General features: G+C 51.4%; 1 protein-coding gene across 5 annotated transcripts; it reads left to right on the top strand.

Moving 5' to 3' along the window:
• Window positions 1–1969: 1969 nt before the first annotated feature.
• Window positions 1970–23238, top strand: LIG3 (DNA ligase 3). 5 transcript variants are annotated; one of them, XM_069602839.1, is made up of 20 exons: window positions 1970–2223; window positions 4542–5089; window positions 7014–7157; window positions 9839–10045; window positions 10656–10807; window positions 11618–11784; window positions 11891–11968; window positions 12502–12670; window positions 14014–14169; window positions 15521–15652; window positions 16017–16096; window positions 17049–17136; window positions 17848–17925; window positions 18180–18303; window positions 18837–18979; window positions 19321–19395; window positions 20044–20190; window positions 20649–20856; window positions 21213–21295; window positions 22501–23238. In XM_069602839.1, the coding sequence occupies exons 2-20, from the start codon at window positions 4546–4548 to the stop codon at window positions 22732–22734; spliced, it is 3009 nt and encodes a 1002-aa protein (XP_069458940.1). In that variant the 5' UTR covers window positions 1970–2223; window positions 4542–4545; the 3' UTR covers window positions 22735–23238. The 5 variants fall into 5 exon arrangements, with proteins under 5 accessions (XP_069458940.1, XP_069458941.1, XP_069458939.1 ...); XM_069602840.1 differs by having other exon boundaries at window positions 2101–2219; XM_069602838.1 differs by having other exon boundaries at window positions 2108–2223; window positions 21474–23238.
• Window positions 23239–25132: the final 1894 nt, after the last annotated feature.

Genomic DNA, 25132 nt, shown 5'->3' with positions numbered 1-25132 from the left:
GTCCTAAGCCACTGGACTGCCAGGGAACTCCCCATGGATTTTAATTGAAGTGCAATTGATTTATGTGTTTTGTTAGTTTCAGGGGTATAGCAAAGCGACTCAGTTATAGATACGTATTTTCTCAGATTATTTTCCATTATAGTTCATTACAAGATACTGGGTATAGTTTCCTGTGCTATACAGCAGATCCTTCTTGTTTATCTATCTTATATATATTGTGGATATGTTAATGTCAAACGTCTAATTTATCGCTCCCCTCGCCCAGCACATCTCAAAAAGGACTGGCCACATTTCAAGAGCTCAACAGTGATGACAGCATCGAACAGCACAGGGACAGGGAAAAAGTCAGACGCAGTCTAGTGGACTTTCAAAACAGTGTAGTAAACTCAGTGACACTATATTCAGGATTGCTCAACCTCCAGAGTTGGACTTGAACCTCCAGGGACCTTCTAGCCCCAGACCTGTTCATGCTGCCATACACAAGAGACTTTGCCCACTTCAAACAGTGACCTCATGGCTGGCCTCAACCAACCGAAACAAAATTCATCCTCTTACTCAAAATACCTCCTGCTCTCTCATTTTCTATCTCAGTTAATGGCACCATTATCTATCTGTTCATTCAAGTCATCTATATTACATCTTTAAACAAATGAGCACTTTACCTAGAAGATAATTTAAATTTTAAATGCTTATCAAACAATGCATCCATCCCAACTAACTGAGCTTGTCCAGGGCACTTACTTTCATCTTTCACATGGGTCACTACAAGCACCTTTCTTCCTCCCCAGTTTTACTGTGAAGTAACTGACACACGTCACTGTGTAAGTCTAAAGTATACAGCATAGTGGTTTGATATGTTGCTCTTGTTTAGCCGCTAAGTCATGTCTGACTCTTTAGGGACCCCATTGTAGCCCACCAGGCTCCTCTGTCCATGGGAATTAATCAAGAATACTGGAGTGGGTTGCCATTTCCTTCTCCATGGTTTGATATAGATACCATAAAAAACAAAAACAGAAAACTTTCCTTAAAAACGTGAACCTCTTCACGAATTTTTATGGGACCCTTGTATTGTTCAGTCACTAAGTCTTTTGACTCTTTGCAACCCCATGAACTGTAACTTACCAGGCTTCCCTGTCCCTCACCACCTCCCAGAATTTACTCAAACTCATGCCCACTGAGTCAATGATGCAGCCTTGTATGGTGCCATGCTGACCTCTGTCATTCCATTTTCACGTTCTGCCCAAGCCAGCACTGGTTGACTAATTCCCTCACTGCTTCTTAAGCCCCTTAATGGCTCTCCATCCTCTACATAACAAAGGGCATGACCTTTTTTTTAAATTTTTTGGCTGCACTCCAGGGCATGCGGGATCATAGTTCCCCACCAAGGACCCAACCTGCGCCCTCTGCTGTGGAAGCCGGGAGTCTTAACGACAGGATCCTTTTCAGAGAGCACAGAATTTTCCCCAGGGTCTGACCTTTGCTTACGTAACAATGCCCAGTTGCTCTACCTTTCCTAGACCGTGAACAAGTTCTCTCACCTCCTCTGAGTCCACTATCCTTTTGTAAAAACAGCCGTTCCAATCTCTCAAAAAGTTGACCTTAAAAGCTAACCTGAGGTTTAAAATAAATACACAACACACCATCAAGGGTTTACTGTACCCATGACTCCTTAATATTGTATCTATCCAGTGCCCCTTTTCAATTCAATAATATTTACCAAATATTTACCATGCGCTAGGCACTTTGCGGGACACAGACAGAGAGAATACAGAAAAATAGAATGAATCTTTGCTTTCCCCAAGCTCATTACGATATAGTCTCTCGACCAGGACCTTTAAGGACCAGATACTCTCTAACACCAAGAGCCAATGGGGTAAATTGGGAGGGGGTGGGGTAAATTCTCAGAAGTTGAGAACAGGATGCGCCTCAGGGCGCCGCCACATCTCGGCACCTCTGCTTTCTCCAGCCGCAGTGGCACCTCGCGAACCAACCCCACGGACCAAGCCTCACTCGGAGCACCCGGGCCACCTCCCACGTGGCAGGCAAGGGGCTGGGACGCGTGGCGCGGCTGCGGGGGGGCGGGGCCTGGGCCTCTGCGCCTGCGTGCTGCGGCCAGCTCGAGGACCCGGATTTAAAGAGACAGGCACTACAACCGTCGTGGCTGCGCGCGGCCTGTGGGCGCTTGGTCCGAGGCCTGAGGCGGCGCCGGAGCCCGGAAGGCAGGTGAGGGGGCGGCGCGGCGGGGCCGGCCTGCGGGAAAGGGGGGCGGCCGAAGTGCGGGGCTCGGCGCGGCCCGGGAGCCAGCCCCGTGGTCTCCTCCCCCGCCCGCCGGCTCGCAGAGCCCGGGGGCACACCCTCCGTGACGTGGCGGCCCCCCGGGAGCCCGCGGGGGTTGGCTCCCGGGACCCCCGCGGCCCCACGCCGGGGAGGCAGGGCGCCCCCGCGGGGCTCCTCTGGCCGGGTCCGCCCAGCCGCCGCCCGAGTCGGTGCGCTGCGGACGGAGCTTAGGAGCCTTTCTCTTCCCGCCGCGTCCCCTTCAGCCCAGCCCGGGGCTGTGCTCTGGCCGCCCCTCGCCCTCCCCGCGGCCCCGGCGGGTAGCCGGTACCCCCTCCCGAAAGGGGAGGCCCCTCCGGGAGCAGCGGCCGCGGGGCTCTCACTTCCCGGCCCGGCTGCGTTCGGGCCTCAACGGCTTCCCTTCTCGGCTCCCTCAGGAAATGCTAAGTGGCGGCCGCGAGGGGCCTGTGAGCCAGGCGGGGTTCCCCAAACGGTTCCGAGCCTCCTGGTGGCCCAGCGCCTCCCGGACCCTGCGGAGGAGGGGCGCGGCTAGGTGCCTTCCCCCCCCCCCCACCCCCCCCCCCCCCCCCCCCCGGCTCCTTGGCGTCCTGGGGGCGGCTTTTCATAAATCGCTTTCCAGGAAGGTGGTGGACCCTAATTTTTTTTTTTTTTTTTTTAACTTGAGCGCCTCTTACGGGCCTGCTCTACTTTCACATACTCTGTGGTTCAGCATCTAGGGGTTACAGAGCCCTTTGTGAAGTTTCATGAAAACGTTGACTGTTTCTTCCCCAAAACGTACAAGGCTGAATGCACACCTTTTGAATACATTTGCAAGGGAGTTCAGAGCCCTACCCCCCACTCCCATTCGCCCATCCACGGACCCAGTGTCATTTCCCCCCTTCCCTTGAGGTAGATATTTTCCCTGTCTTAGGAATAAGGAAGCTGACTCGGGGAAGTTAAGGGAAATTCTCAAAAGATAACATAGTCTCTGAACTGCACGGTCACACTTGCGCTCGCGTCTCTGATTCCCAGTTACCTGCTGTTCTCTGCATCACGTTTCACTTCAGCAAGTAAAGCCTGCTTTTCATTATCATCCGCAAGCAGTTTGACGACAAAGCCTGGTGCAGGCTGAAAATAACTTCCAGTCTGTTGAAAGCTGGAACTGGGAGGATATTTTAGAAAATAAGGATAAAAGAAAGTGGGGGATACTATGTGGATATGGTCCTTGTTACCATGTGGATTGATTGAGCAGTTCCTTTGATTCTTGCTTGTCCAGTTACTTCAGCATTTTCAGATTGAAGTTGCTGAATTATAACCCGGCTAGTTGCACACAGGGAGCCTTTGCTTAAAGGATAATCGCTTCATTGACTATATAAGGGTTTTTATTCTTAGAATGACAACTCTCTGAGTTAGGTACTATTATTATCCACATTTTACAGTTGAGGAAATTGAGGAACTGAGAGATTAAGGAAATTCCCAAGGTCTTATGACCGTAAACTAGGATTTGAAACCAGGGGGTTAGGTTTTAGGCTCCATTTAATTGCCTCTCAAAATAGGGCTTCTGATTAAATCACAGATCTATATAGTGGCTTAATTATTTTCTGAGGATAACAAATATTTTATATTTCACATTAAAGGCTTCCTGAAAATAATGTCTTTTTCTTTTCTTTTTTTTAACTGCACCACTTGGCTTTCAATATCTCAGTTCCTCCTCCAGGGTTTGAACCCTGGCCATAGAAGTGAAAGCACTGAGTCCTAACCACTAGGCTACCAGGGAACTCCCGACGTAATTTTTCTTGATGTTTAAAAAGAAACTTTAGAATCTTATGCTAAAGGGTCACCATCCATTTTAAGGCTTAGGGTTTGCTGGTGGCCTGAGAAAGGGTTTTATGTTACTTGAATTCTCTTGATTGTGATTTACTAGATATACATTAGATAATATCTAAATTTTCAATTATGTAATTGAACATCCTGTTGCAGACTGAATTTTTCTGTACTGGAATTGTTCATCCTGTAGGCAATAAATCTTTCATACCTGGTCTTCCCTGGTGGTCCTGTGGTTAAGACTCCGAGCTTCCACTGCAGGAGGCGGAAGTACGATTTCTGGTCAGGGATCAGACAGCAGCCAAAAAAAAAAAAATCCTTCATACTTTGGGAGATGTTTGGTTGGTCAGCATGGATTATTGTGTTAGGATGTCAGCCTTTGAGGAAATTAGAAGCCTAGCTCCTCTGTAACTCACTTTTCTGCCTCTTCCCCTTCCATGCAGCTGTATGACTTTGGCTTTTAAGATCCTCTTCCCACCAACTCTCCGTGCACTCAGGAAAAAAGAACTGTGCCTATTCCGAGAACATCACCGGCCAGACATAAGACACTTTGGCCAGTGGTCAGAGACAGTTCTTCGTGGACACCACCACCTCCAGAGAAGAAAGCCTGTTCCGTCCTTTCGGGAAAGCAACCTAAGACCACGTGCCGCCTGCCTTGTTTTCTTGCCAGGGTCGCATGTGGGACTCTGCAGTGGTCCCTGTGAGATGGCAGAACAACGCTTCTGTGTGGACTACGCCAAGCGTGGCACCGCCGGCTGCAAAAAATGCAAGGAAAAGATTGTCAAGGGCGTATGCCGAATTGGCAAAGTGGTGCCCAATCCCTTTTCAGAGGCGGGGGACGATATGAAAGAGTGGTACCACATTAAATGTATGTTTGAGAAGCTGGAGCGGGCCCGGGCCACCACAAAAAAAATTGAGGACCTCACCGAGCTGGAAGGCTGGGAAGAGCTGGAAGAGAATGAGAAAGAGCAGATAAGTCAGCACATTGCAGGTAGGGTGGAGAATACTGCTTTCTCATCTTACTGGCTCTGAGAGGCAACGAGATGAGAGTAGAACCCAATTTCTTTCTTCCTGTCTTTAAGTTTATTGTTCAGAAATAACTTCAAACTCAGGAATGTTACAAGAATAAAAATAGTACATAGTACAAAGAATGCTCATGTCCCCCCCCCCCCTTTTTTTTTTTTTTCTGGCTGTGCTGTTTTTTCATCTGGCTGTGGGATTTTAGTTCCGTGACCAGGGATTAAACCCAGGTCCTCAGCAGTGAGACTGTAGAGTCCTAACCTCTCGACCTCCAGGGAGTTCCCTCAGATTTACCTGTTAACATTTTGCTCTCTGCTTTATCATTTGTGTTCATGTTTGTGCTCACTCTTTCGCTCTCTGTTACTCTCTCCTTCCACACAAGTGACTTTTTCCCCCCAGAACCATTTGGGCATGCGTCATGGTCCTTTGCCTTTAAATACTTCAATGTGTATATCTTAAGAATAGGATATCGTGACTATAATACAGCTATCAACCAGTAAATTTATCTTTGATATAATGCTTTAATCTACCGTCTGTATTCTAGTTTTGTCAGTTGATCAGATAATTTATAACTTTTCTCTCCCTTCAGTATGGAATCCTGATACAAGATCAGGTATTGCACTGAGTTGTCGAGTCTGGCCTCCTTTAATCTGGAACATCTCTGAGGTCTTTGTTTTCTTTCATGACATTGACATTTTTGAAGAAAAGAGTACCTACACTACTCCCTTTTCTCTCTCAACTTATTTTCTGTATGGACTCAGATTACTGCTTTTTCCTGATGGCTTATCATTGTCCTGTACTTTATTAATTTGGTGCTAAATTGTCCCATATTTGGTCAGTTGGGAACCCCTTTGAGCTAATTTTTGTCCTTGATGTCCAGATCACTTTTTAAAAATTGTTTTAAAGTACTCCCTTGCTTTCTGGCCTAACAGTATGCTCGCTCTTAGCATTACCTATCTCAGCCGTGAAATCAGCCGTTTCTCTGAGGAGTCCTTGTTCCTGTTATGGGGGAAATGGCAATAGAGACAAAAATGTTGATGCTGTGTGTCCTGCGTGCTTCTGGGCCCTTTCAGCAAGCAGAACTGGAAAACACATGTTTGTATATACACAAAAACATATGTGCACACACGTGTGTGTTCAAATGCATGCAGATTTTAGAAATCTGACACTGGCAAATCCAATTAGACCTTTCCGACCTTCAATGTCATTGCAATATTCCTGTCTTCAGTTTAGTTCTAGTCAGTATAGGGGGACTAAAATGGACCTCTGTCCTTTTCCTTTGAGAGGACAGTGACTTCAGGGAGAAAACTAATACATTTTTTTTTTCCAGCTTCCCTCTTGCCCTGCCCAGCCTTAGCCATTGGCTTCACCCTTTTTTACTTCTGGACCCAGCTCATTCAGAGGAAGAAAAATACAAGGGAGAGTTAAACTGTCACACAGCTCAAATAACTCAGCAGCTGCAAGTTTTCCTGCATGTACCAGATCAACATACTCTGTTTATCCAACTTCATTTTACTTTCTTGTTTATCTTTAAATTGAGGCTAATTCCATAAGCTGAGGTCCTCACATTTTATCTGTTGACACATGATTTCTGACTTCCTCTGAATAATCTGAAGGTTATATATGAGATAAGGGGTGGAGAGTATTGATGAATATTTAAGTTACTAATAAAAGTAAAGAATAACTGGGTCTTTTGTCCCTAGAACACCCTCGCCCCAATACCCTAATACCTAGTACTTCCAGTCAAGCAGACCAGCCAGCCAACAGTCACCTTTCGGTTAATACCATGGTAGTAACTTACCTAGCCAGGCTGTAAGAGCAATTGATAGTCTTTGAAAGCTTTCTCAGGGATTTTTCACTGAAAGATATTTTCCCTTCTTTTGGGGGTCCTACAGATCTATCTTCCAAGGCAACAAGCACACCAAAGAAGAAAGCTGTTGTCCAGGCTAAGTTGACAGCCACTGGCCAAGTAGCATCTCCAGTGAAAGGTGCCTCATTTGTCACCAATTCCAATCCCCGAAAGTTTTCTGGCTTTTCAGGTAAGAGAGGTTAGGGCTACGTGAGCTGTTGCAGTCCTTTTAATTAGGTATCCTGGGAGACCAAGATTTGGTACTCTGGTTAAGAGTGACCATTCTGTGCCATCTAGCCTGCTTAATACAGTTGACTATTAAACATCCCAGGCAGTAGGGGCTCCAAATCCCCTGCACAGTTGAAATGCCAGATGTCATTTATAGTCTGCCTTCTTATCTGAGGCTCCACTTTATGCATGGTTCCACCATGCCCTCAGTTCTGCATCCCTGGGTTCAATCAATTGCAGATTGTATAGTACTTATTTGCTATTGAAAAACTCTGTGTGTAAGTGCAGTTCAAACCCATGTTGTTCAAGAGTCAACTGTAATTTGCTTTCATCTGAGCAGAGAGGTAATGGCCAGCTAATTCTCAGCGCCCCACATGTATCGCATTTTTTTGTATATTTTAATCTCTGTTGCAGCAAAAAGATGTTTGTTCTTTCAAGACTTCTTCCCCTTGAAGTAGTTTACCTGGATCAGACATTATTACAACCTGCCCTTTACTTCCTTGTTTTGGGGTTTTTGGTTTTTTAACATTTATTTATTTACCTGGCTGCACCAGGTCTTGGTTGTGGCACACGGGATCGTTCCTCTCTGCTGCGGAATGCAGCATCTTTAGTTTTGGCATTTGAACTCGTAGTTGTAGCCTGTGGGATCCAGTTCCCTGACAAGGGATCAAACCTCAGGCCCCCTGCATCGGGAGCATGGATTCTTAGCCACTGGAAAACCAGAGAAGTCCCACTTCCTTGCTTTTTGATAATGGAAGAATCGTGAGAAGTTGCATCCCCTACTTGCCCAAGTTGGAGATGAAAGTAGAGATGGAGATGTCCTGCATGTCCCTGGGTAGCAGACAGCGTTGGGCTGGGGCTTTTGCACGTGTAGTTTCATTTGTTCTTCATTTCACGGTGAGGAGTACTTTTATTAGGCCCATTTTATGAATGAGAAAACCAATGCTCAACATCATTATGGAGTTTCTAACAGTTACACTCCAATACCTGTGCTTTTTTACCCTCCAACTTGTTACCTGTTTTATTTGGAGACATTCTTGTGACTGCCTCAGCTAAAGAAAATAAAGTCAGAACTTAGGAGCTCAGAAGTTGTTCCAGGAGGTTGCTCTGTATGAGTGAAAGAAGCCTGGACTTGAGGTCAGAAGACCTGGGTCCTGGTCTGGGTCTCTGTGGCGTCATCTGTGAAGTGGGAATGGCAGCGCCTGCCTTGTGGACCCCACGGTGTCTCACAAGGAATAAAGAAGAGAAAGTTGCAAAAACAGTGCCTGACTCTACAATTTTTTATCATTTTTAAACTCTGAGGTTTGCTCGGTTTGTGCCTAGTGGTCAGCCAAAGAGAGAAATATAGAAGAGTGCAGGTGACAGTAAGGGCAGTGTATTCCTGGAAGAGCCAGTTCTCGGGAGGGAATTTCGGGGAGGGCAGGTGTTCCATTTTTTCCAAGCTGCCGAACAGTGACACTTTGGAGATTTTGTCCCTTGAAGTTCTCTTTAAATGCCAGGTCAGAGATGAGGATAGATTTCTAATTTACAAACCCCAGGCAAGAAGACGCTTACATCAGCAGACAGCATGGTAATGGCTGTCTGCTGCAAGCTTTCAGGGTGAAATTTACTTTGTAAATGGTCACAAGGAGGTAACAGAGGATCACTTGAGAGTTGTTTGGGGTGTCTGGAGAAAAGTCCTCCTTGTTGCCCACCTTTTTTAAAATTTGTATTTATTTATTTGTCTGTGTTGGTCTTAGTTGCAGCCTGTGGGATCTAGTTCCCTGGCCAGGGATCAAACCTGGGCCCCTGCACTGGGAACGTGGAGCCTTAGCCACAGGACCACCAGGGAAGTTCCAAACCTAGAACTTTTCATTATTGTTGTTAGTCGCTCCGTGTCTTAACTCTTTGTGACTCCATGGACTGTAGCCTGCCGGGCTCCTCTGTCCACAGGGATTTCCAGACAAGAACACTGGAGCGGGTTGCCATTTCCTTCTCCAGGGAGTCCCTTCTGACCCAGGGATTGAACCCATGTCTCTGGCATTGCAGGCAGATTCTTTACCACTGAGCCGCGGGGGAAGCCACCTTTCGTTTTTATAAGAAGAAAGAAAAAGAGTGGTGATGGGGGTGGTGGGGAGGGGCAGGGGGCTAGTGGCAACGACTGGGAATGCTTCTATCCTCAGGCCTTGGTCTCTTCACCGATAAGAGGAGGTTGAACTAGATCATCTTGAAGGTTTCTTCCAGTTCCAACAATCTGCAGAAGAAGTAGTTTCAGAGTAACTAAGGCGTCCCTTGATTTCTTTTTCCTTCCTGATTCCAACTTTTCTGGGTTTTTACAGTTGCTCTGAGATCGTCCTGACCACTCTTGGCTTGAAAATGGCCCTTGTTCTTCAGTAAGCACTCATATAAGAAATACACATCAGCTGGTCCTTTGCTTCAGTGTGAGGCAGTTGTTTACTCTTAATAGCTGTGAGATTTGAGGAAATCACTTGACCTCTGTTTTTTCACCGACAAAATAGTACAATGATATCTACTCCCAAAGGGCTCTTTGGGGAGATTAAGTGAAGCTACACGTAGAGAACCAGCAGAGTGCCTATTAGTTTCTCTTGCTTCCTTTTCAGCAAGGCCAAACGAATCACCTCTCCCTTTTTCTCTCCCTAACAGCCAAGCCCAACAACTCTGGGGAAGCCCACTCCAGCCCTACCCCTAAGACCCCTAAGACAAGTCTGTCCTCAAGCAAATGTGACCCGAAACACAAGGATTGTCTGCTGCGTGAGTTTCGGAAGTTGTGTGCCATGGTGGCTGAAAATCCTAGCTACAACACGAAAACCCAGATCATCCAGGACTTCCTTCAGAAAGGCTCAGCAGGAGGTGGGCCTCGAGCATCCTGGGTGGGCTTCTCGCAAGAGCTCAGAGTCACGGCCAGCCTCACGGGCACGTGAACTGTACGGTTGCGCAGGCCTCGCGCCTGGTTTGATGCTCTGCTGTATTGCTCTCTTGAAATTCAGTGTGTAGCCAGATCTGTTCCAAACACATGGGCATCTTTCTTCCTTACTCTGCCCCCTAGGAGGCCAGAAGAACCTATCCCATTTGACCAAAAGGAAAATTCACTCTCCTGTTTGATTTGGGTTTTGTGAGCCACTTGCACAGCTTGGAATAGAATCTCCCAACTGTGTTCCTTTTCATTCGTCTAAAAAATGATCATTGAACATCTGTGATGTGCCCATCACTGGGAACATGACAGTGAAAGTCATGGCTCTGCCCTGCAGGGGTTCATCCAGGGGCTACAGGGAGGCGGACGCACAGACCCCCAGCTGCCGGAGGCCATGGCCTCTGCTGCTGTGCTGAACGCACCCCCTCCCCCGAGGGCCTGTGCAGCGAGGCCAGCGATGCAGACAGCTCTTTTGGTTCTTTGGGTTTATGTATTTATTTGTTTAAGCTCCATGTCTCAAGAAAGGTTTCTTTCTTCTGTCTCCTCCAGATGGTTTCCACGGTGACGTGTACCTAACAGTGAAGCTGCTGCTGCCGGGTGTCATTAAGAGTGTTTACAACTTGAATGATAAGCAGATCGTGAAGCTTTTCAGCCGCATTTTTAACTGCAGCGCGGATGACATGACACGAGACCTGGAGCAGGTCAGAGGAAGGGGAGGGCAGGGGGGCTCCACGGGGGTTCTGCTGAGCCCGTCACCCGCACTTTTTCCTGGTGGAGCACATAGTGTTTCAGAAAACTGAAACCCACGTGAGCAAGCATTCGTTATGAGAGGAGTTGAACGGGAGGCTCCAGCTGTTAGCTTCACAAGGTTCTGAAGACTAGACTTACATTACTGCTGAGCCTCAGAGAAAGACCTAGACTGCGAGGGTGGATCTTAGACTTCCCACTCTCTCTCCAGGGGCTCTTGTCCTAGACCCTTATCTGGCCGCACCATGTGGCATGTATTAATAGGGTCCTGGTTCCCTAAAAGGGATCGAACCTGTGACCCCTGCGTTGGAAGCTTGGTGTCTTAGCCACTAGCAGGGGATTCCCTCTGGGCCCTGTGTTTTCCTAGCTTTTTTTTCCATTATAACTTGGGCTTGCCATTCAGTTTTGGTTTGTTCATGACTCCAGCCTTGACGCCTAGAAAGTTGCTGTCCAAACACCCCCATAATCTGATGACTGTGTCTGTCTTGTAGTTCAGATTCTAACAGGACTCACATTGGCTTGGCCCTGCATTAGTTCTTACATCACTTCTCAGCTGAGGCAGGGGGCCAGATCCTGTGGAGGATGGAGGTGCCCTTTCCAGGAGCTGTGGGCGGGATATAGTCTCTAAACAGTGAAGTCGATATTTGTGAGTTTCGGACAGGAGCAGTGATTGAAATCTCTAATTCACCTGTAGTCATGAGGGCTTGGGGGTTACACATGGCCACTTTGGGGTTGCTGCATGGTATTTTGGTTTTTGGAGACAGGGTGACGTGTCAGAGACAATCAGAGTCTTCTTTGAGCAGAGCAAGTCTTTCCCTCCAGCTGCCAAGAGCCTCCTTACCATCCAGGAGGTGGACGAATTCCTCCTGCGGCTCTCCAAGCTCACCAAGGAGGATGAGCAGCAACAGGCCCTGCAGGATATCGCCTCCAGGTGGGGGCACTGCCCACTGGGGATGGGCCTGGGGAGATGGAATCACTAGGGGAGGAAGGTTTGGGAGTCCAGAGCTTTGTAAGTTGAATGTGCCTCATCACTCTAGGTGTACAGCCAACGACCTTAAGTGCATCATCAGGCTGATCAAGCATGATCTGAAGATGAACTCAGGTGCAAAACACGTGTGAGTACCAAGTCGTCTGATGGTGGAAGCTGCCCACTCCCTGTGTTGTCAGCTGGTCTCAGAGACTTGGAAGCCCCGATTTGGGTTTGACCTGATTGTGCCGCCTTCCTTCCTGTGGGACCCGTCAGTTGACCTAGCTCAGCCTCCCTTTTCTCATGTTAAATGGAGATAACAGTACCCTTTTCACAGAGTTGTTAGAGTCAAACATAGCAAATATGTTCAAAGTTGCTTGCCCACTCCAGCCCCCTCTTTGCTAGGGCAGCATCCAGGTAGCATGGTATCTCAAAAGAGCTGAGTTTTCCAAGATCTCTTTCTCCTGTGACAGTCTTTAGATAATAGGACATCACCACTTCCCCATGTATTGGGATTCATGGGGTCCCAATATATGGGGAAGCTGTTAGATCCCAATATATGGGGAAGTGGTTATGTCCTGTTGTTGCCAGACATGATATGTTGCAGCATATTGCTGCTATCCAGAGCGATAAGGTCAAGAACAGTGGTGTTTGTTTCCTTGCTCCTGTCGGCCTCGGCAGGTTAGATGCCCTAGACCCCAATGCCTATGAAGCCTTCAAAGCCTCACGCAACCTGCAGGATGTGGTGGAGCGGGTCCTCCGCAACGAGCAGGAGGTGGAGAAGGAGCCAGGCCAGAGACGAGCTCTGAGTGTCCAGGCCTCTCTGATGACCCCAGTGCAGCCCATGCTGGTAAGGACGTTCCTCTTGCCCTGCTTTCTGCTCCTGTGTGAGGTTACTACCCTCCCCTTGTGAGATCTGAGAGGGTATGATGCTGAAGGCTGTGCAAGAAAGATGGCTGGAAGATTTGGGGGAAGGAAGAGTAGAGTTGCAGGGGGTGTTTCTCCTAGGAGAGTATGGCAGAGGGGGAGATAGTGTGACCAGTGGAAAGACCTGAGAACTCAGCCATCTCTGCCCTCAGCCAGCTGTGGAATCTTAGGTGAGGTCCTTAGTCTCTCTTGATTTATGTGAATGGTATCTGAAGTGTCTGCCCTATGCGGTTCATCAGTCCTCTTTCCTGAAGTCAGGTGGATGTGTGCAGTAACTCCTGAGTCTCTATGACATGCCCCAAAGTAGCTCTGAGAGTTGGTGACAGAGCCAGCCTTCCTGTGAGAGGGTACCTTAGGTCTCCTTTTTTATCTGGAAAGAGAAGAAGCTTCAGGAATGAAGACCAGCTCTCCTTGGGCCTCTGCTTCTTTCATGATAAATGGGACGTCCTTCCTGGTGTGGGTTTTCCTATGCAACAGGACAGTCCACGCCTGCTGCTGTGCCTGCTCTGAGAGCCTTTGTATTCTTTCAGTGGGGTGGACTGCTTTCTATGAAGCAATGCTTTCTATGGTGTTTTCCTGAAGTCCTGGTCTAGGGTTCTGTGTTGGGATAGCCAGCACCAAAATAGTAAGATCTCCACTTGAAGGACAGGACCAGTTACCTCCATTAGTAGACTTTCTGATTTTTATAAGAATTTTTCTTGGAATCTGTTCCACGGTCTCATTTGAACCATGGCATAGCTTATACTGGGCTTCCCTGGTGGCTCAGTGGTAAAGAATCCACCTTCCAATGCAGGAGACGCAGGTTTGATCCCTGGGTCGGAAAGATCCCCTGGAGAAGGAATTGGCAACCTACTCCAGTATTCTTGCCTGGGAAACACCATGGGCAGAGGAGCTTGGCAGGCTACAGTCCATGGGGTCACAAAAGAGTCAGATACAACTTAGTGACTAAATAGCAACAATAGGTTACACAGCTTACTGGTCAACCACCCAGGCTTTGGAGTTGGATCTAGATTCACATCTCATTCCTGCCCTTCACTATCTGTGTAATAGAAAGTAGGCACTTAACCTCTGCGAATTTCAGTTTTCTCATTCATAAAGTGAAAACAATATACCAGAATATGACGCTGCCCATCCTTTTCACTTCCTCCTGCCCTGAGGGTGTACTTTGGCTGAGGGGCCCCGGGCTTCGCGCTGTCCCTGCCGAGCCGCCTCTCCGGGAAGAGCACCTAAGACTCCAGGCTTGTCTCCCCCTCCTCTGCCCCCAAGGCTGAAGCCTGCAAGTCCATCGAGTATGCCATGAAGAAGTGTCCGAACGGCATGTTCTCTGAGATCAAGTACGACGGGGAGCGAGTCCAGGTGCATAAAAAGGGAGACCACTTCAGTTACTTCAGCCGCAGTCTCAAACCCGTCCTGCCACACAAGGTACAGACCCCTTCCTTTCTGCTGGGACTCTTCTACCTGTCTCTAAGAATCTCAAAGCCTGTGTTCCGTTGCCATTCCAGCTCTCATGCAAAATAGAATGTTTTGTATTTGTTGAATGGAAGAATGAATTGATTTATTCATTTCTGGAATCTTCTAATAATGTGGGGCTGTTCAGGAGGAACAAGAGAGTAGCTGGGGGTCAGCCATCGTGGAGCCTAGGGGCAGTGACGCCAGGACAGCGAGTTCAGCTGGTGACGACTTGCATGCTTGTCCTCTGCCTTTCTAGGTCCTGTGTGCTCCCCCTGAGATATGTCGTGGCTCGGGTACAAGGAACTGTTAGGCAGTCAGTCATTAATTTGTTCAACTTTTTTTTTTTTTGACGTTTTGTCTGTGCCACACAGCATGCAGTATGTTAGTTCCCCTACCAGGGAGCAAACCTGTGCCCCCTGCAGTGGAAGCACAGAGTCTTGGCCACCGGACTACCAGGGAAGTCCCCTGTCAACAAATATTGATCAAGGGTTTATGCTGGGCACTGTATAAGGTAGTGGGCATCCGGCATTTAATGAAAAGTTTCAAAAAAGGACGAAGTTCTGTGCCTCCAGAGGCTTACATTCAAATGTGAACACAATCCCATGGGGGCTTCTGAGACCCCAGCTCCTGCCTTTAATCAGGGGGCATTGAGAACCTCGCCCCTCGGCCCTTCTCAGCTCCCGGGGCCTCTGGGAGCCCTTGGGGGTTGTCCAGGGAAAAGCAGTGGGGACAGCTGGCTCCGGTAGCTGGGGGGTGGGTGGCCCTCTGCGCCTGCTCCCCCTTCTGTCTGCTCAGAGTCCCGGGGGAGGGGACGCATACACCCTTGCCCAGCCTCGCCTGCCTGGGCAGTCAGGCCAGGCCGTCAGTTTCAAGTGTTTCTGAAAGCTGAGCAGGACCTCCTCGCGAGTATTAGTGAAGACCCTCCTCGTGTTTTTTTGTTGCTTCTAAGGGAGTCCATTTCTCTCTTTCCATCCTTTTTCCCACTGGTGTGTTCTCCTGCACGAATCCCGCCTGCCCACCTTCCCTCCCTCTGTTCCATGTTTGTCTGCCTCCCTTCTTCCCCTCATTTTCACCTTCAATCTTTTCCTTTTTCCTGCAAATTCTCTGCAGCCAATAGAAACTGACCACGATGTGAGCTGACCTCTTCCAGGGTCTGGGCTGAGGCCCTGAAACATGGCTGATTGTTCCTGTCTGGCCAGCTGCCAAGACCTGAGTCTGTTTTGCACACCAGCTAGGCTGTGTTGGTGCTCCGTGTTCCCTCGGGGGCCCGGCTTTTGCTTTCTGTGTCCTGGCTCCCTCTGAGTGACCCTTCTGCCTCCAGGTGGCCCACTTTAAGGACTTCATCCCCCGGGCTTTTCCTGGGGGCCACAGCATGATCTTGGACTCTGAGGTGCTCCTGATTGACAACAGGACAGGCAGACCACTGCCCTTTGGGACTCTGGGAGTGCACAAGGTACCTGCTCAGGCCCAGTGAGCAAGAGTGAGTGTGTGCATGAGTGTGTGCTTTCAGTCCAGATGCAGAGGGATGTGTCGCTTACTTGGGGTCAAGCTTATCTTCATCTTTGAGCTGGTACTGACTTCAGCCCTAAGTTTAGATGTGTTTCGTTTTTGTGTTTTGCATAAAAAAACCTTATAGTGGCACCTGGCTTATAACTGGGTCAGTCTCCACTTAGGACGTGACTGCCAAGTGCCTTTATGGCCCAGGGGCTTCACAGTACAAACATGCATTATGTTCCACACGCTTCAGAGGGTCTGTGAAAGTGGACTGCTTCTCCCGTGTGTCCCTCATGTACCTACTACCTCATTTTCCCTTACAGAAAGCTGCCTTCCAGGATGCTAATGTCTGCCTGTTTGTTTTTGATTGTATCTACTTCAATGATGTCAGCTTGATGGATAGGTGAGGAATCTATTTTTGATTCCTGGGTAGGGAGGTGGGGGCTTGAGATTGGAAAGGAGAGCGGGCAAGGGCTGGCGGAAGTGCCTCTGGGCCTAGGAGCTGCAGCAGGAAGGAGCGAGAGGGAGCACAATTACTGCACAGCCGGCTCCCCATTCAGTGTTAGGAAGAGCCAGTGTGCTGACTAGGTCTCGACTCTGAAAGCTTAAGTCACAGAGGAAACCCCGCCGCCCACAGCAGAATGGACTGTTGGCGAGATACCCGACCACAAGCACTGTAGGGTTTCAGTCTCTCTCTTCAGAAGCGCCTCCAGGTGCATACGGCAGATGAATTTCAGTTCAGAGGCTTTAGTCTTGGAAGAGGCTGCCAACCAGAAGCTTGGGACTGTCAGGCTCTGTGGTTGGGACCACCTTCGGGATAACTCGCAGTCTTGACCTCTTGAGTCCCAAAAACCATTTTGGCCCCCTCTTCCCTTAGAGAAGCATCCCTGCCCCCACCCCCACCCCAGCCCCCAGCCCTGAGTGTGGAGGGGGAGGGAGATGGAAGGAGACAGAACTGCCAGGGTAGGAGCTGGGGTTTGGGCTTGAGGTCCTGAGGCCTGTCAGCCTTCTGACCCAAGCACAGCCCGCCTGGGGCCTAGAGAGTGAGACAGGATACAGCAAAGGAGAGTCAGGGTTATTTTTCAAAGGGGACCAGGGTTTACACAGGCTGTCTGGGCTGATGAGGTAGAGACAGGACCTATAACAATGAAGTAACTCTGCCACAGCTCATACCATCCGTCTTTGGTCCCGACGGAGCCCTGGTCACCCTGGGCGGGCAGAACTGATAGACACAAGGGCCCAGAGCCATGGCAGACCTCTCAGGAAACCAGTCCATCCTTATCCCGTCTCTCCTCAGAGCTCTGGGGGGTTGGAGGAGCATCCTGGCCTGACCTCAGCTCTTCTGTCCCCCTCAGGCCTCTGTGTGAGCGGCGGAAGCTTCTTTATGACAACATGGTGGAAATTCCCAACCGGATCATGTTCTCAGAAATGAAGCAAGTCACAGTGAGTGAGGATCCCACCCTCGCAGTGTCCTCATGATTTGAAAGCAGAGCAGAACCCCCCATGGGTCCAATGTGGTTGGGAGGATGAGTCTTAGTTATTTTTTTAAGAGGAAGGCTGATGTGGATACGAGCAGACCTTGGAGATACTGTGGGTTTGATTCTAGACCACCACAGTAAAGCAGTATCACAAGAAAATAAGTCACGTAACTTATGAATTCCCAGTGCACAGGAAAGCTACATTAACACTCTAGTCCATTAGGTGTGTGATAGCATTATGTCTAAAATAACATTTTTAGTTAAGGTAAAAATACTAAAAATACTACTTAACTAAAAAAACTAAACTAAAAATACTACTAAAAAATGCTTACCGTCATCTAACAACATTTTGGTGAAAAAAAAAAAGGAAAAAACAGTGAGTGCAAAAGGCGGTAAAGCAAAGCACAGTAAGACAGGCCCTGCCGGTGTTCGTGTGCGAGTCCCCACCTGCGAGGGCAGGGCGTGAAAGGCCCTTCCCAGGTGGGCGCCCAGAGTCACAGCTGAAGCAGCTCTCTGGCTGGTCCCTGCTCCGCTGGCCCTTTTGTTCCTTGTATTCAAGTCAGGGTGTTTCTAGCAGGCACTTTGCTAGTGTGTGAAAAGGAACCACCTCTCCCTCGCTTCCATAGCCCTTCTCTGTTCTCACATCAATCTCAGTGTCTCTCCTGTTCTCCCTCAGAAAGCTTCCGACTTGGTGGACATGATCAACAGGGTGATCCGAGAGGGGCTGGAAGGGCTGGTGCTGAAGGACGTGAAGGTAACATGGTCACATCCTTGGCTTTCTTCCGCCCTGACAGGACGTGGCTGTGGCAGTTGGCGGTGCTTGAGGGGGTGGTGCCTTTGCAGGATTCTGGATCGAAAGGCTGGGTTTGTGTTTGTCTCCTGAAGTGCGTTGGTGGAGTGGGAGGGCACTGCGACAGATCCAGGGTGTCTTGTGAGCAGGTGAAAAAGCCCACCCTCACAGAGCCTCCATTCGCGTTTGTGGTTTCTCTCTTGCTTGCTTCCCCTCAGGGTACATATGAGCCTGGAAAGCGGCATTGGCTGAAAGTGAAGAAAGACTATTTGAACGAGGGGGCCATGGCCGACACAGCTGACCTGGTGGTGCTTGGGGCCTTCTACGGGCAAGGGAGCAAAGGTCGGTGGCCTCTGGCCCCTGGGATGGTGCTTCTTTGAAAGGCACCACTCAAGGCATAGGCTGGCCCTTTTCCTGGCTGGACGTGCTAGCACGGCCAGTCGTGACATCGGAGCTCTGGCTTAGGGGCCCTGACCTTGCCCATGCCGCCTCAGGCCGGAACAGGGAGCGCTGCAGACCCAGGCAGGGAGTGGTCAGGTGAGAGTGCCCTGGGCTCACTGGCCCAAAAAGACTCCAGCCACTGTGTCTCCAAGGCCTGGTGGCTTTCTCCTCAGGGAAAGTCTCCCATTTCTGAACTGGAGGGGAAGCTGGGGTCTCAGGAACTAGTAGTCTTGGCATCTGTTTCTGGGCGCCAGACGCTATTCAGCTCCTTTTAGTCCAGCATTCAGTGTGATTGCCCCAAATTCACTGAAGTTGGGACTCCAAACGGTGAACGTCACACGGCTGGTGTGGGTCCAGGAGGTCGCCAGGGCTCCGACGCCGAGGCCCGGGCCCCTCCTCCGCAGGCTGCCTCCCACAGAGCCTCCTCCCCGCAGGCGGCATGATGTCCATCTTCCTCATGGGCTGCTTCGACCCGAGCAGCCAGAAGTGGTGCACCGTCACCAAGTGTGCAGGAGGCCACGACGACGCGACGCTCGCCCGCCTGCAGACCGGACTGGACATGGTGAAGATCAGCAAGGTGAGGGGGCCCTGGGGCCCTGGCCTCTGGCCCAGCCGTCACTTCTGAGACGAGCAGTGTTGTGGGGCGTGGGGGGGAAGCTGTAGGTCTCGTTTGTCTGTCTCCACAGAAAAGAGCTGCTGCTTGCATAGGAGCAGTGTTAGACCCTCAAATCCTCTGAGGACCTACCCTGTGGAAACTGGCCTTTGTGCCGTCCAGGCCACAGCCTCTCTGGGCAGGGAGGATGCCAGGGGTGAGGGGCTGCCTTTTGTGATGAGGCACCTCTTCTCACAAGCCTGTGACCAAGAGCGCGTTTAAGTCCTGTTTTGGCAACAGCCCAGGACAGCATCTTTCTCCTCTAGGATCCCAGCAAGATACCCAACTGGCTGAAAATCAATAAGATCTACTACCCTGACTTCATCGTTCCAGACCCAAAGGTATTATCCCGTGGCCTGGGGTCCTCCAGCCCCCAAAATGAGCTTGTACATTCTCTACTGCCACAGAGACATCATTTCAGCATCAGTGACAGTCCACCCAGGGATGGGGAGCCAGGTGACAGGCACGGAAAAGACCAGTCAATGCTGAGGGGCCATCCTCAGCAGACAGGAAGGGCCTCTCCTTCCTTGAGTCAGAGAGTCTGTTCGAGACGTGGCCTGGCCCAGTCCTTCCTGCACTGACAGAGAGCTGAGGCCCAGGGAAGACCCAGGACTCCCTAGGCCACACAGCATCAGCAGTGGGGCTAGAACTTGTCTCCCTGTGGTTACCCACTGCCGTTTCGCTTTTAACTGTGCTCTGTTGCTTTTAGCTGGGCTTTCAGGTAAGGCTCAGTGGTAAAGAATCTGCCTGTCAAGCAGGGACACAGGTTCAGTCCCTGGGTCAGGAAGATCCCCTGGAGGAGGAAATGGCAACCTTCTCCAGTATTCTTGCCTGGAGAATCCCATGGACAGAGGAGCCTGGCGGGCTGCAGTCTATGGGGTCACAGAGAGTCAGACACAGCTTAGCACTTGAACAGCAGCAACACTGCTTTCACCTGATTGGAAGGTGTTTTCTACTTAACCAGTGAGTGACCTGACTTCTCCTGACAGAAAGCTGCCGTGTGGGAGATCACAGGGGCTGAATTCTCAAAATCTGAGGCTCACACAGCCGATGGGATCTCCATCCGATTCCCTCGCTGCACCCGAATCCGTGATGATAAGGACTGGAAGTCTGCCACGAACCTCCCCCAACTCAAGGTGCAGGCGACTGGGCTGCGCGCGTGTCCTGTTCCCCACTCTGCCGGCACCTGACCACCTGCGTCCTCCCCTTCCCCTTTCTCCAGCATGCTGAGAGGCCAGGAGGGCAGTTACTAGAAAGGGAGAGCAGCAAATCCCCCGGGACAGAGCTCCGCCTGCATCAGGCCCCCTGGGCAGCCCTGGGCCCTGTCTCACAGCCTCCTGAGGAGGACTTGCCCCCCAGGCTTCAGTCTCCACATTGCTGAGAAGAACTGGGGAACAGAGAACAGTGATCTGTGCAGATTACTCCAGAAACAGGGCCAGAGCTAGAGAAGCACCGAGGAAGCCAGCTCCTTTGGCCTGCTGTGTGTCCTCCTCCCCTCATTTTCCTCAGCCCGGGCACCTAAAACAGACCACACAGACTGCCTGAGCCCCGAGGCTGGGAAAGGAGGGATAGCGCGGCATTCTCCCCTTCCCAGGAGCTGTACCAACTGTCCAAGGAGCGGGCGGCCTTCGCCATAACGGCCGGGGATGAGGGGAGCTCCGCCGCAGGAGGCAGCAGCGGGGAGAGCGAGGGCACCTCAGGGCCGGCTGTGCCTCACAAGGCCCCGAGAGCCTCCCCCAAGCAGCCTCCCGCCAGCGCCAAGAAGGCTGGGGGCAAGCCGGGCGGCTGCACCAGCAGAGGCGGTAAGGAGGGAGGGAGGGGTTGGGGCACTGAGGAGTGGGCGGGGAGCCCTGAGGTCCTGGGACCCCATCTACTGCCGCTGTCGATGGCTGCGTTCCTGCTCTGTGTGCATCTGATGGCCAGCCACTGATCTGTGGGTTACCCTCCTGCTCTGCACACCTGCCAGACAGGGTCCCCAAGAGCCCATGGGAGCTGAGGATGAGCCGCCTCTGAGCTCAGGGCTCAGTGGACAGCCCTTCCTGTCTCACCCATGCTGATAGCAGAGGGGCCTGCCCTTCTCTTAGCTCCCCTGACTTCAGGGACCATTATCACCGCTTCTGTCCTCTTCTTGGTTCTCACCCCAAGCTTTTGCCTGCAGGCAACTTACCAGCTGCAAAGCCCTCCCCTGTGAGAGTAGGGGTGAAGCGGAAGGCTCCTGATGTGACCCCGTGCCAAGCCAAGGTGAGGGCGAGCACCTCGCATTCCCAGCTCTTTGCACTTGGACGCTGCGCAATGGGCAGGGTGTGGTCGGGCTGACTGCCTGCCCCGCCCCCCCCTGCCCCACCCTCTTGTAGCACCCTGGCCTCAGGCAGGGCTGCAGTCCGCTGGCTCCACCCTGTGCCCTCTTGTTGCCTTGCAGAGGCGGCCAGCCAGCAAGCAGAGAGGAAGGAGAGCTGTGCCCACAGGCAGGAGATAGAACAGCGGGGAGGCTGCAAGGACCCACCCAGCTGCTGGTCCCAAATCCCAGTTGACATTAAAGGGGAGGAAGCCCAGCCTGGGTGTGGGAGTGCAGCCGTGTGAGTTTGTGAACAGGGCCAGCCAGTGAGAAGCGGGAGAGCCCTGGTTCAGTGACTGGCCTCCTCCTCTCCCCTCCTACTCCGCTGTCAGTTTAGTTTGACAACCGCTATTGAGCACTTACCAAGGCCAGTGACTGGGTTCCACCCTGGAGGCACTGATGGCTCAGAGGCAGATAGAGGTGTCGGCATCTGGTCACGACAGGGAGGCTGTGCCACCCCCACCCCCCGCCCCTGGCAGTCAGCGTGGAGGTCACGACACCCAGGTCCTGAACCCAGTCACCATGTCACCCAGAGGACCTTGCCGTGTTTCCCCTACCTGAAGCCCTGGACTCCATCAGTCACGAGCAGGGCTCCCGGCCCCTCAGCACGCACACAGGACTGCTCGTGGGTCAGGCAGCATCACTCCGGGCCCCACAGGCCCTGCCCACCAGTCCTTGGGTGGCTCTTGAGACGTGTGCTTCCCCTTTTCCAGGTCCCTTATGGGGACCCGTCCCTTCGCCCTTCTTTTCCTCTCAGCAAGGATGGAAAGGCATGTCGGTCATGCATAACCTGGAGTGGCCGGAGGATGGAGGTTTTGGGGTTTTTATCTTTACTTGGCTGTACCAAATCTTAGTTGTGGCACACAGGGCCCTTACTTGTAGGACGTGGGACCTAGTTCCCTGACCAGGGATCAAACTTGGGCCTCTTGCACTGGGAGCTCGGTGTCTTCGCCACTGGACCACCCAGGGAAGTCCCAGGATGGGGGTTTTAGGCCATTATCGTTTCTCCTGTAAACGCTCTCCCCACGTCCCAACCGCTAGTCTCCGTCTCACAGCTCTTCCCGAGCGGGGTCAGAGCCCCAGCCCAGCCCTGACTGCTGTGCGTTTGCAGGTGCTGCTGGACATCTTCACTGGTGTGCGGCTCTACCTGCCGCCCTCCACGCCAGACTTCAGCCGCCTCAGACGCTACTTTGTGGCATTCGATGGGGACCTGGTGCAGGAATTTGACGTGGCCTCAGCCACACACGTGCTGGGTGGCAGGGACAGGAACCCCGAGGCCCAGCAGGTCTCCCCGGAGTGGATCTGGGCGTGTATCCGGAAACGGAGGCTGGTGGCTCCTTGCTAGGACTGCTGCCCGCCCCTCCCTTGGGTGTACTCCCCGCCGCACTGCTTCTGGGCGGATGGGCGGTGGGCGGACCCAGGGTAGGGGCAGCTCTCTTCTCCAAGCTATGCATCTTCCAGAGCCCACCAGCCCCGCGTGCTGTCTTCCAGACTGGAGTGAGTTGCTGTGTGCCACCACTGAAGTCAGGTTCTCCTGCCAGTTTACATAGGTCTTTCAGATCTGGGTGCTGGTTTTGACCTTTTTTTTCCTTTGAAAAGCTTTTTTTAAAAAAAGAAAAATGGAACCCTTTCAGAGTTATCTGTGTCCTTCCCCAAACACCTCCTATAATTCTAGTGATTAAGGAATGGAGGGGAGGCTGGCTGTTGAAGTTCCCCTTCCACTTCCAGGCTCCTTTTAAAGTTGTATTTATAAGAGTATCCTCAGAAATGCTTATAGTGGGCAAAACTTGTATTCAGCCTGGCCATTTTTGCCAGGAATGAAATTGCATCTGAAAGAAAACAAAATGGATTTTTATGTCTCACTTTTCCATGTTCTCCTATTAAACAGTGTGTGGGTCCTGGTTTGAAGGGAGGGGACCAGGAAGGAAGGACAGGGAGCTGGTGTGGGCTCCGGGGCCACGGGCTCAGGAGGAGCTGCCCCCACCCCATCTGCAAACAAGACCGCTCTTTAGAAACCCACCTGAGGACAGATCTCCACAGCCTGCTTACAGAGAACGGCTCCTGTGCCACTTGAGATGGATTTATTTGAAGAGAAAACAATTGAGCATAGACGAGTCCAGTTCAGTAGAACTTTCTACAGCACTGGAAGAAGTGTCCTGGAAACCTCCACTGGCTGTCGGGAATCAACCACCTTCAGCTGCCGAGCATGTGAAACATGCTGGTAACATAACCGAGGGGCTGAACTTACATCTTCATCAGCTTCAGGTAGTCACGTGAGGCTAACGAAGCTCACCATGGACACTGCAGGTACAGACAGAGCCAGTTCGAAGCAAGCCCTGAAACTGAACAGCTGTAGCCCTAGAGGCGCAGACTGGAAGTGCACCTGAGTCGTAAGGCTGCTGAAGAGTGAGTGAGCCGAAGGAGCAGCTGCGCGCATGGCGATCTGGAGTTGGGAAAATCAGCCCAGCTGTGTGGGCCTGGCCTCTGCCTGCAGGGCTGCCAGACGCCACAGCCTCGCGCCCACGCGCTACTGTGAGCACTCTGGTCTGCGTGCAGGCTCCTCACCTCAGCATCTGGTGCTGAGGGTCCATCCTGTTTCTCCTTATCAACAAGTTGGCAGGCTGCTTGTCCAACCCCTGAAGTGAGGTTGCTCTGGAGCTTACCTGAGTAAGAGGCTAAGCAGGGGCCACTGCCTACCCCCTGCCCTCCAGGGTAATCAGCTAAGGTCGCTACAGCCTGTCTGACCTGGGTTCCCACCTGCTGTTTGCAGTGTTAGGGGGAAGGGGCGGGGGAGGCACCCTGACAGCAGGCCAGGACATTTGGGGTTTCTGAATGGGGACCATTCAGTCTGGCTTCACTGCTGAGAATAAGACACTTTTTATTCTATCCTCTCTGGAGACAAAAGCTGCTGCTCCTCTGAGCACTGACCTACATAAATTTTCACCCCCTCTCCAGCCTCCTCAGGCCAAGCAGTGGGACAGAGCTCTCCTCTGGGGATTTTGCCTTTGGCTTGGCTGGTCTCCCGAGGGGTGCACCTGCGCAGCAGAGGGGGTCATTTCGGTCATGAGCTCAGCCCCTCCTCACCTTGTCGGGTGTGTTACCTTCAGCTTACTGTTCAAGGTGTTGGTTTCCTTCCAGTCTTTCTGATCCATGTTTCTCTTTGCTGCTGAGATTATATATGATTTTGTATCCATGTATTTCACAGACCGTAAGCAACATCATCTTAAACCTCCCCAGCAGGGTGCTGGAGGCCTGCCCTCCTTTGAGCCTTTGTTTACTTGCTGGTTGGCAGCAGGCAAGAGGTCACCCTGGGTGCTGAACGGGTCAGCCTCCCAGAACAATGAGGACAAAGTGCTGTGGCTCAGCCTTGAGCCTCTGCGCCCTTTGGGCAAGATCCCTTCCTGCTCCAGTCACAGGGCAGATCTGCACTCAGTCCGGCTCTCCCAAAGGCTGTGCTCTCAGGAGTCCCCTCCCCTGTGCACCTGGTCTGACAGGCATACCGACCTGCACGGAGACACAGGGCACCCTGCCCTCGAGGCCGGGCCAACCTCTGAGCCACAGTCCAGCCAACACAGCTGTTTGCACAACTCCAGCCATCTCCCAGGGTCACCTGCAGACGCCGGGGCACCCCGGCTGGCCTCAGACTCCTTCCCACCCGCATCTTTAAGGTCTGCTTCTACCAGATTGGTGTCCATGGCTGAACTCAGTTGATGCTGCTATCTGGGCTTGGTCCTTTTTCCTGC

The sequence above is a fragment of the Ovis canadensis genome, chromosome 11 (genome assembly GCF_042477335.2).
Source record: "Ovis canadensis isolate MfBH-ARS-UI-01 breed Bighorn chromosome 11, ARS-UI_OviCan_v2, whole genome shotgun sequence".
Taxonomy (NCBI): Eukaryota; Metazoa; Chordata; class Mammalia; order Artiodactyla; family Bovidae; genus Ovis; species Ovis canadensis.
Note: the sequence above shows the minus strand (reverse complement) of the source record. Positions and strands in the feature narration are given on the sequence as shown.